The 12,456-nt window shown below is 35.7% G+C and overlaps 1 protein-coding gene across 1 annotated transcript in view; it reads left to right on the forward strand.

Annotated features, from left to right (window-relative positions):
- The first annotated feature begins 1,807 nt into the window (after positions 1-1,807).
- Positions 1,808-12,456, forward strand: part of flr (actin-interacting protein 1 flr) — a 56,993-nt gene continuing 46,344 nt past the window's right edge. Inside the window, exons 1-2 of the mRNA XM_081764331.1 lie at positions 1,808-1,977; positions 6,613-6,734. Coding sequence (XP_081620457.1) covers positions 1,962-1,977; positions 6,613-6,734 — 138 coding nt within the window. The 5' untranslated portion in view covers positions 1,808-1,961. The remainder of the gene's footprint in view (positions 1,978-6,612; positions 6,735-12,456) is intronic.

Below are 12,456 nucleotides of genomic sequence, written 5' to 3' on the forward strand. Positions count from 1 at the left end.
CAGTCAACTAGTTTTTAGTATTCTGATACAAACAGCCTAATATTCATGTGGTGCTGTTATAATAATAATAATAATAATAATAATAATAATAATAATAATGTTGTAGTAGTAGTAAGTATCATTGGTAATAATTATATTGTCTATGTAGGATACTTGAAGAAGGTACTTGAAACTAAACACAGCATGTGACTCGTTTTGGCTCTACTCGTCTCGAAACTTGAGCCAAATTCAAGTCGAGTTGGAGGAAATGTTTCGAGCCGAGTTCTCAAGTCGAGTTCAATGATGTCTGTTTCGAGTTAAGTCGAGTTTCAATGAAAACTCGCTCGTACCCATCACTGAAACCAAATATTTAGGTTTTTCTCCTTTTTAGGACATTTTATAAAGAGGCATTTATAGGATACTGTTTTGTTTGTACGTAGATTTGGTTTGGTTTGTTGTAGTTTAGTATCTGTTTATATCATCGAATTTATATGAGACATGGCTCTTCAATTTAAGTTGAAATCCGAACCATCGCAATGCGTTGAAACTTCCATGCTCTCCACCGAGGATCGAACCGGGGACCATATGCACCCAAGGCGCGCGCACTATACACTGTAAATCCACTGGATTTAAGGTAAGACATTAACAAATAATAACTATATTTGAATAAAAATTAACAAAATCAACACACAAAATGTGCAAAGACCACGAGATGCCTTTCCTCCAGAGATTCAGATAATGAACTGAATGACATAGCACACGGACGATCGAAACATACGAATCACACACACAGAGACACACAATCTGTCCTGGGCGTTCGATTCCAATGCAGCGTTCATATTCCAAAAGGCAAAACTTGCTCGAAATTTTCGTTCGTATTTTTAGTTGTTCAAGTTCAGAGACATTCGAGTTTCAAGATACCACTATAGCCTACTCCGAATTTCTGTTGCTAATTTTGGCTGAAATTAAGATTTAGCAAACTGAAAGACGGCTCTTTCTGTCTTTAATACAAGATCACCGAAGGAAAGAGGAGGAGATTCATTTCCAAAGAAAAGAAAACAACACTTATTACAAATAATTGAAAATTATTTAAAAATCTCATTTTATTTGGTATTTCTTTGAGAATTTCTCGGATTTCTAATCCCTAATAGATCTCTCTGGATGTGGCCGTGCTATATGTAAGGAATAATCGTTTCTGCAAAACATATCCATCGCAGAAAATATTGTTAAGTTCAATTTCTTAACTTGTGTCTAAGCCAAGAATTTAAATGTCATATTCAGACTTTAACCTCGTCCCAATTTGCTCTATTGCACCTTCTAAGACTATTGTGATAGTCTTTATTCTATAAGGTATTCTTATTCAAAACTAAAACATTTGTTTCTTTTCAGTAATATATCTCAATTTATTCATTTTATTGATCAATTATTATTCTTGGTAATTTATGGCACATACGGCAGGTATTATGTCCTTGGCCGTGACTTCCTGTATATTATCAAGTTTGGTATTAGTAAACACCAGAATAATGATTCTGAGGTGTTTATTTCAGTAACGGTATTGGCATTTCACGCAAACTGCACTTGACCCTTAAACCATCATAATGAGGGAGATAAGGGAGGAGAGAAATTATAAAAATTCTACTACACTGAAAGTAAATTTTAATAAAATATGCTGTGCATCGCTAAAAGCTATGTAACATTTTCACTAAATTATTAAATTTAATACAGGTGTTTCTTTTGTGTTAGTAGAACACGTAGACCTACAGTATATTCATCACCGCTATGCAAATGAAACTTCAACTAGTAAAGATTCATTGGAACATTGCATAGTCCCACCATCTAGCGGAGCGAAATTCTATTCTGTTTTCCAAATAAGGGAAGGAGGTTCAGCGTATAGGACGTTTCCTCCTGTGGATGTGGAGTGGGCGTTGAATTGCGGGAGTGGGTACAAAAGGATAGGTGCAAATTGCTGAAATAGCCGGATAATGTCGTATTCAAACAGTAAGTATAGAATAGTACTTTTCTTTAAACTGTTTTGTGTATAATATGTACGTTATACAGGCGAAACAAGCTTTTGACTTCGTTGCCGGCAATTCAAGGTAGCAATTGAAGGTTCAAGAACCTATCTTGATCATTAAAAATGGAGCAGCTCATTGCAGGTGACTGCAAGGTGCCGGATTTTCCATATATTAAGAAAATATATATTGAAAACATAATTTAATATAGGGCGAAAAGGTGCGAATTGGTGGAAAGTACTAAGATACGACCAATTGGAGTAGTTGACCGGAAATGTCAAATTAGATGCTAATTACGAAAAATTACGTTATAGAATCCGTAATGTAAATTAATAATCTTTGATATGTTAACACGTAAGACTTTTATATATTAAAAGTAAAATGCAGGAAGATTACAATCCAAGAGACATTCTTTATACCAGTTAAGTACAAGGGTTGAAATGGCTTAATTGTGTACGTGCCAACTTACTTGCTTAATAGGTTGAAGACAACAATAGAAAATGATTTCGAACAGAAAACATATAATTTGCAAAAGTTATTACTTCATTCTGTACCAGAGGAAATAAATTTCGTGCAGATTTACTTTTGGCACACCACTCGAAATAATTGTTGAAAAAGTGTAATTCTTTCAGTAATTTCCTTCTTGTCTCCTAAATGATTTGCACTGGGCGATATAAAAATATCTCGCCTGGCATAGATAAAATTCTAGACGCCCATCAGCACTAATTGTTGAAAAATTACAATTTTACGATTTGCGATTACGCACCCGCTCCCTTTGTACGCACTTTCTCATGAGTGCACCAGCTTAACCCTGCTCAGGCTTGGTTAAATAGGATTGTGCTATTTATTGACCACTTGTGCTTTTATAGCACAGGTTGGTTTGTGTTTTTTAGCACTGTAGTTTTTATGCTATAGCTACATCCGGACATTGTATTTATACTCAAATCGTAAATGAATTGTAATTTTTCCAAAATTACGGCCAATCTTTCGTGGTGGCCCCGAATTAGACTCCATAACCTGTTTTTAATATTGTATTACTATTTATTTATTATTATTGATGTTATTATTTGTTCATATTAATATATTATTTAGAATTACTCCTCTTTCATTTCCACGGGGAAGGTTCTAGAACACAGGTCCCAATTTTATGAAACCAATGAAATATATTTTACGTACTACCTTGGTTTGATTCCCTTTCGTTCCTTGAACAGTCCATTGCCATGTTCGTTCACTTGGTTCCATTCATCCCATTCTGTTTCGTTTTCGTATTCGGAGTTGATGTTGAATTGTTCATTTGTAGTAGACGTGGTATGTGATTGTATTGTGTGAATCTGTCGACAGATATTATTATTTGTATATTGAAATATAAGCTCCCTCGTGGCTAAACAATTAGTGTACGTGTTTTTAGCGTGGGAGACCTGGGTTCGATTCCCGGCGGAACCTCATGTGGTTCGGATTCCACTTTAATCAGTAGGTCCACCTCTCATATAGCCTCGCTGCTGAAAGGAACGCTAAACTAAGATCAACTCAACACAAGTATATATTGAAATATATTGATTTACACCCGATGTGTTCTGTGTATATTTTATAATTCCTTTTAGTGTGCTATTTCTTGATGCTATTGTTTGTATGTGTTTTGGGGTTTTGTGAGTTTACAAAATGTTTGGGTTAACTTCCGCTCCAAAGTACAAGGACAAAACAACGTGCCCTGCGTGGTTCTAACCCGCCTTCACTCGCGAATGCCTGCTCGGCGATACTATGTGACTTAATAAACTTTGGTACAGAAAGGGGGACCAGTAATCTAGAATTTTGCACGTCCAGTACGGGGCCGCCATCCGTGGAAGTTTAGCCAAAATTACTTCCTGTGACCCCCTTGAATTTTATCTATACTAATGGGGTAATGTTATGTCGCCCAGCGCAAATCTTTTAGAGACGAATAAGAAGGAAATTAATATGAATAACTAGTTTTTCGCCGCTGCTTCTCGCTGACGGTTGCCCGATGAGTTCAACCGTAATGCCTCTTCGGCTGAACTAATGAGTGGGGGAAGGGGGCACGGTGGGTGATGTCTCTGTAGTGTGTCACTCTTGATGCGAACCGACAGCATGTAACATTATGGTAAACAGCATTGTGTTTCCGGGTTTCTCTTCTCCCGCATTTTCATACCATCAAATGTTAATTCCTTTCGTAATCATTTATGTTCATTAAGACATAAGAACGAGACATTAAACTGAACTTGTCCTAGTTTCTTCAATATTGGCAGCCGTGGTTTACAATATCAGAATTTTGGAAAGTTTACCCGGTGGCGTACGCGATAGTTCGTCAATATGGCTTCAGCATCCGAAGTTCGATAATTTCAGGTATTTGGTTCAGATTCGATAATCTAATGTATTTCAGTATGTAAATGTTTATTTTTGCTTATCTTGGTGAAAGGGGGTTAAAGCTCTAAAACTGATTCACTATACGTTGAAGTATTTTCTCTCCCTTCTCTCCGGTCTCAGTTTATTCATTATCTCACCTCGGTAGGAAGGTTTGAGATAGGACTCGCGATTTCTGTATTACTTGGCTGTGATATATCATTATGCTGCAAACGGTATGTTTTATTAATTACGAAACAAACTTTGTTTGAGGGGCGCGGTGGCTCAGTGGTAGAGCGTTCACCTCCGGTGCTTGGGGTCCCTGGTTCGATCCCTCCTTTAGCCTAACCGGCATAATCATGGGACGTAAAACTCAAAGATTTCATTTCAAACTTTTAGTTTAACTCAAAGTTGAGCCAAGCGGCTTATATCCCTATGGTTCTGGGTTCGATCCGATTGTGGATGCTTGCCTTGGATAAAAGTCCGAGAAATGTTTTGAAATTCGCCTTATGCAATAGACCTTATCCCATATAGCCTTTGTATTGAACTGTAACGTTAAAACCCATTTAAACAGTCTACCTAATTTTACATTGGTATACGTGCTGATGCCAGGGTTTGCTCAAGTGGACCCACCTATATTTAAAAAAAAAAAAAAAAAAAAAAAAAAAAAAAAACTTTAAAATCCACCTGGGTTTTTGAGCTTTTTGTTAGACGCTTTCATGTTAAAGTATCCAAAAACATTGAACATTAGACCTATATAAAGTTCTAAATGCACTGAATGAATAAAGAAAGTTGAAGACATCGTAAGGGAAATACCGAAATTTTAGATCACTTTCTCCGTCCCCATGGCCCAAGGACCTCTTTTAAACTATCTACGAATGACAAAGTGCGGATGCCAATTACTAAGGGTTCTCCAGAAGCTCACACCCACAGAGTTCACAACTCCTACAGGTCGTACTTTCAATATCAATGCCAAACTCTGTACACAAATTAGTGAACTATTTACCTCACTGATGTCTTATCAGCAGCGCTACAGGCAGAAAAGAAATAACAGACGCGTTTCATTTTTTGTACAAGGTATGATTCATAAATTGTGCACACTTTACCCATTTAACATTACTGTCGTGTTGTTTTGACTGTTGCTACAAAGTTTATATCCACGCCTCATGGCACTTCATGATATTAAGTCCTAGTGAAGAAAATCCTAATAGCTCAGAAACTACTCGAGTCTCAGTGATGCAATTTTACCTACTTATTGCTTCACAACTATCATCTATTTTATGCAGATTTGAAGTTTTTCACTTTTATCCTTCCTGAGATATTTGATAGTGAAAATACATAATTTTCGAAAATTCTCCAATGTTTAAAAATTTCCAAAAAATCAAATATATGGTTCTCAGATATGAAACTTGTTTGGAACCTTGTTTATTATCTAATATCTATGTAGACGAAGAATTGAAGGTGAGTCTCATTTATTTCGTTTCAAGATGTACATTCCAAAATGGCAATTTCTAGGGTTTGCAACCTCAATGTTCAGAGCGTCTTTTTTCGACGTTCTAAAGTATGTCTCAATGTGCACAGAACACAGAATGTTATCCATCTCATTATCTTTCATATAGTTTCGGTTTGAACTCATTATCTTTAAAACCTAAAAAGTTAACAGCGTTTAACGCAAACCTCTGAAAAATGCAAAATACGCTCAGGCGCTTATCAAAATGGCCGCTACGACAAAACCAGTGCGACTAAAAACTAAGTGAATACTTGTTTTCAACTCCCTGAATGTGGTACAAACTTGGGTAGAAAATTAATAAAAATCTAAATTTTGTCGGCAGCCATCATTGGTCGACTTCAGTTGGATTGCCCCGTGTCCAAAAGTATCAGTATCGGCCTCTTCAATAGCGGTATCAGTGAAAAAGTTGTATCGGTACATCCCTATCTACAATGTGGAAAGGGTATGTGACTACGATTTCGTCCAGGCAACAGAGTATTCCATTTCGGCAGACTTAAATATTTGGTAAGACTTTACTGATATCAAAATATGTGGAAATACTTGTAATAACAGCAAGAGTTGACTATAAATTTTTCAGTGTCATATTAATATGTTATATAGAACAGAAATCACCTATTACATAAGTTAGTCAATTCCTTACAACAAATTATGTGAAGAGGCTTAGTTCCTCTAGAAATACATAAAATGGAACATTATTTAGGTTAGTTGAAATTATTATTTTAGTCTATTACAATTAATTTGTTTACTTGTTCACAGAGTACATTTTTGCTACTTTACCAAGAACACAAAGGGGCCAGCCCATTGTACTTGGAGGAGATCCCAAGGGCAAAAATTTTCTCTATACTAATGGAAATAGTGTTATTATTAGAAACATTGAGGTAAGTGGTAGCTTCTAATTAAGTGGGAAGAAAATTCAGATTATTTAGATTTTAAAGGCTTTCTTTTTTTTTTTTTCTTTCTTCTGGATTCACACGCCTCGTAAATAAATCCTATCGTACCATCTGTATTTTCCTTCTTTAATAAGCAGTAACAAACCCATTACCATTATTTCATAAGAAATAACTTTCACTTTAGATGATACAAAGGTAACGAGAGACATTTCATGCAAAGGATTCGAAAAATAATAATATGATTCCTTTCTTGAAGTGATGATCTTCTTGTACGTACGGATACAAAACTAATAATAGCAGGCTTTCCAATGCTCCTATTTTTCCTATATATTTGCGTCTCTTCCTATAAACTCCTATATTTCCTACATTTTAACAAATCCTCCTATATTTTTGTGACATTGCTACTTCCGCATGTGAAAATAACATAAGGAAATAAGGTGTGGATGGTTTGGAGGGCCTTTTGTCTCCACAGTAGGGTGGTTGAATGAAGACTCTTCTGTGTTTCGTCCTTTCCTGCGTATTGTCTAAAGATAATTACATCAAACAATATACAGTTAGCGCAAAAAAAGTATTCATATACCTACAAAATGAAACAAAAATTAAACTAGTTTCGACATATTCATTAAAAAGTTCTATGGAATGGTGATTTTAAAGATTTATAAATAATTTATTTAGATGCATCAATACTTTTTGCACTAACTGTAGTCAAATAATTGTAGAATGTTACACATAATCAAATCTTACCTTAAAAGTGCCAGCTGCAGAATGTTTACATTTTAGATTTTATTTTACATTTCAGGTAATTGTTGCAGGAAGGGTGCAACTGTATTTCTGCGTCGTCTTCGTAGCGTTTTCAGTATTTCATTGTCATTTCTGCATTTTCTATACTAAGAAACTCGTATAAAATTTTGCAAAGAAATAATTACCCATTTAGTTATATTTAGAATGGAATGTATGTTCATATAACAATTGGTGTAATTTGCGTGTGCATTTCTTTTTTATTTCTACCTATTGAATAATTGAAATGTTCCTTCTTCACAGCTTCACGAAACCACCTATATTTTTTCGTCGTGATTTCCTATACTTTTTCATTAGCGTTGGAAAGCCTGTAATAGCTTAAATCTCAAATCGAAAGTACAGAGAAAAAGAATGAAAAAGTAAACTCACTGCCTCACATATTGTCTACTTAACTTACTGAACCGGTCATTGTTCTAGTTGTGCATATTCAAGCTATATCGTACTTCAGAGCTGACATTTCATAACTCTTCGTGTTCCCCTTCGTAGCTAAATGGCTAACTTCTTGGTTCCATGTTTGATTCTCATTGGAGTGCTTCTGTCGAACACAAACCCAGTATTGCTTCGATCTCCACTTTAAGCAATGAATTCCATCTCCTATATCCTGATGTTGCTAGGAAACATTTATTTCAAATCAATCGTAACTAGTTTGTTACTATATTAACGGTCTTTCCAGACAGATGTTATATGAACTAGACTAAGTTATAAGATATGAACATGTACTTCTAGTTCAATAACACTGTTAACATACTAAAATTCAGCAATAATACACTGCAAAAGCCAATGCAATTACCTACAAGCCAACCCAAATCAAGTATATTACTGAGGAACCCAGCTATTTTGATATTTTTTTTTTATCCTACTTGAAATTAGCGTCTACGTTTAGATACCACATTTGCCTGTTTCAGGTTTTCCTTTTATCTAGTTTTCCAAACGAGAACAAGATAACGAAGTACATATAAACAATATAATCATTCATGTAGTGTAACATTTAATGATAAAATAGAGTTCTCTCATGATAAGCGTACTTTCCTTCGAGCAAATGACTTGGATTCAATTTCCTGCGGAAGCTCATGTGCTTTGGAGTTTTCAACCCTTATAGTCTTGTTGTTGAACGGGATGTTAAACTTCAAACGCTAAAAGCTAAAACAATTAATAATAATAAAGTAAGGAAATGAAATCCAAGGTGAGGAACTTTTCATGTTACGGGCTAGTAGTGTTTATTCAACATCGTTAAACATGACAGTAAAGCAACTTGTACACCTTGTCTCAAAAAGGTTGAGCGCATTCTTTATTGGTGTTTTGAGGCAAAAATTTTCTAAGTCCAGCTTCGGGTATCTTCGGGAAATAGTAAGCCAGGTTCGAACCTCCAAGCCAGCCTTTGCAATCGGGAAAAAGTTTGCAGATGTGTTTTTCTTCTTTTAAATATAATAAGACTTGTTACCAAGTGTTTAAAAAAGCAACATTGATTGAAATACTTAATGATACAATATTTCGAAACCTTTTATTAATATGAGCACATGCTTGTTTGTCATTTAGCTCTCTATACGTAATGGAACATTTAAATACGTTAAAGAATCTTTCTATATGTAAAAGAATGCTCAAAATTAAGAAATAGAACATAATTATCGCCTGAGTACTAAAATAAAAGTCAAAGTAGAACAGAAACAGCGTTTGTAATGGATATGAATGTCATAATTATCTTGAGATCCGTTATACATCGCTAGAAGCTTAGTTCTAGAAGTCATTGTGTTAGCTCATTGGTAAGCTGTAGGATTTCAAAACATAAGGTTGTGGGTTCGAGTCCCATCTGGGTCAATACTTTTTATAAAATTATATTTTCCGCAATGCATGAAAAATTATATAAAATAATTACATTAAAATACATAAGTTGTTTATATATAACATAATCATTGCAGAACATAGTAATTATTATGTTTAAAATATAACATCTAAGATAATTTTCACAGTAGGTCGGTATTATATATGAGAATGTTAAATACAAGTTAGGAAAATCGTTTAATAGCAATAAATAAGTTATGTAGTATATTTATTTGCAGCTATTTGTCATACAGATTTAACTTCTCAATATTCTCATTACAGTATGTTATTTATATTCATGAAATACAGTATATTCCTACGGATATAGAAAGTAGTACGGACTTGCCACTGAAGAGATCTTGAGTTCAAAGCCTACAACTAATTATCATTCTTTTGTTAGTAGGATTGCACAGAAATCGGATACAAGGAGTGGTTTACTTCTAGAAATATTTTCAGAAGAGTTTAGGTAGTCCTGAAAAGGGCTGTTTTCGGGGGTTAAGGCGGGGACATTAATATTGTGTCCAAGACCCTTCTGAATTTATTACACGCTCCATTCTTCTGGGCATGGAATCTATTACATGGGTGACAAATCTATCTCCTTCCCCTACCTCCAGCCATGCTTCGGAAACAAGATGCCACAGGTCATCCTGAGTTCTTGGTGGATCTGCCTCTGGCCAACTTTCCCTTAGAGTACGCTTCACTTCTGCCCACATATTTTCCATGAGATTGAGGTCTGCTCCATGAGGCGGCCAGTCGATTAAATCAATCTCAGGGTGCCCTGGGAACCATTCCTGAACCACACGGGAAGTATGTATTGGCGACTGGTATTGCTGGAACTGAATTACACCATCAGGCTGAAATACTCGTACAGATGGCACCATGATATTACTGATAATGTCTAAGTACTGAGCATTGTCCAGATGTCCTTCAATTCTATGAAGCTGCCCTGCTCCGCGACTGGAAATCCAACCCCAACATAAAATAGATACATGGCCACTGCGATTGCAAGCAGCCACATATCCATGGTCATATCGGGTGCCTCTCGGACGATACACAAAACGGCGTCCCTCCTTTGATGTTGTGAATATGGATTCATCTGAGAAAACTACGTTTTCCCAATTGAGACCCACATTCGCCTGTGCAAACGCGAGACGGTAAATTTTGTGGTCGTCTGAGAGTTTTTACTTCACGGCAGCACACGGCCACGTAACCCAGCATGACGAAATCAAAGAGGTATGATATAAAACTAATGAGAACTGTATATAGAAATACTAGAAAAATACACATGAAACAAAACCTGCACATTGAAATACAATTAAAATTAAAACCTAATGAGATACCTAAGCATGGTGTAATTTCACTAGTGCAGCAATGCCCGGTTCAATCTTCATGACGAACATTATCAAGCCATTTTCAACTGATAAGCGATTTCTTATCTTTGTTTTAATGTTTACCATACAAAAAAACACACTTTCGCACAAGTACGATATAGCAAATGGAATTATTACTTTTAAAGCAGCAATCACCAGACCAGGATATTCTTCTCTCATCATCAGGCAGAACTTGTCCAAGTCTTCGTTACAGAAAACCAGTTGCAAAGACTTGTCGCATGATCATTCTATTATTTGGTCAAGAAGTTGTGAGCTTAGATCGGATACGTTAATGGCCTCTTCAATGAAGGAGTTTAACATCCATCTTGAACCAGCACCTTCGTCGTTGGGAATATAGATATTACAGTTACTGTATCCACTGTCAGTGCCGGGCGCCGAAAAGAGGGGCCACACATTTCGGAGGAAGTGTGTTACTCAAGTTAGGAAAGTGCATGTGCACATGTGTAAAATAGAAGGAAAAACGTAATAAAATGTGCTCAAAATTAAGGAAAGGTAGGGTTTATTTTGAAAATGTTATTGAGCTTCGTGCCAACCATGGTGGCGCTTCGTAGCTAGTCTGTCGACGTCACTCATATATACGATGACATCGTACTATACTCTCGCCCCGGGCAATGATTTTCCATGTCACTGTTCACTATAAACAAAAAAATGGATTCTACTATTATAGAAATAGGTAGGCTAAAAATCCCACACAAGCTTATTATAAAACAAATTATAAAAGGGTCGCTGGCAAGAGCGTGTGATAAAAGGGGATCGTGATAGGAATTAGATTGAGAACCACTGGCCTAGAGTAATTTTAACCACATTTCTTATAGTTTCAAAAAGAGTGCTGTCGGGTTACCTATGGTGAATGGGAGGGGGATACATATAAAAGATTGCTAGAAAATGATCGATATTAGATTCATTGTTTTCGGGGTCGCTTAGATAAATAGTGAGACTTTCAATTTCGCTTAACTCCGATTAAGCTCTCATTAGTAGGGATGGGCACGAACGACTTTTCTTTGAAACTCGACTCGACTCGAAACAGACATCTTTGAGATCTACTCTTGGACTCGGCGCGAAAAATATCTTCCAACTCGACTCGGATTGGAGTCAAGTCGAACCAAAACGAGCCAAATCCTGTGTGTAGTCCTACCTAGACAATACATAGACAATAATTTTTCTATCATTAATTATACTACTGTTACTACAAATAATAATAATAATAATAATAATAATAATAATAATAATAATAATAATAATAATAATAATTATTATTATTATTATTATTATTATTATTATTATTATTATTATTATTATTATTATTATTATTATTATTATTATTATTATTATTATTATTATTATTATTATGACAACACCGTGTACAAACATGAACAGTTAGTAAAGGAATACTAAAAGCTAGTTGACTGCCGACGTCGGTAGTCATGAAGTCTACAAGGCAAGGACATCGTTCATTACCCTAAGCTGTAAGCGTCGGTGGACTACAGATGATCAACTATTAACCTCTCGCCAGAAATTGGTGGCCCCGCAGCGACGATCCGTGATGGCCCAAGTTCCATTTTGAAAACTTTACTACCAGCGGCAGGGACGCGATGAAACGCCAACGAACCACAAAATTACTCTCCCAAAATATGTTAAAATGCCTATATGTGTGATTTGTTTATATTTAGGTGAATCTAAAAAACACAAAACAAATACCCCGG

The sequence above is a fragment of the Thermobia domestica genome, chromosome 1 (assembly GCF_964235325.1).
Source record: "Thermobia domestica chromosome 1, izTheDome1.hap1.1, whole genome shotgun sequence".
Classification (NCBI taxonomy): Eukaryota; Metazoa; Arthropoda; class Insecta; order Zygentoma; family Lepismatidae; genus Thermobia; species Thermobia domestica.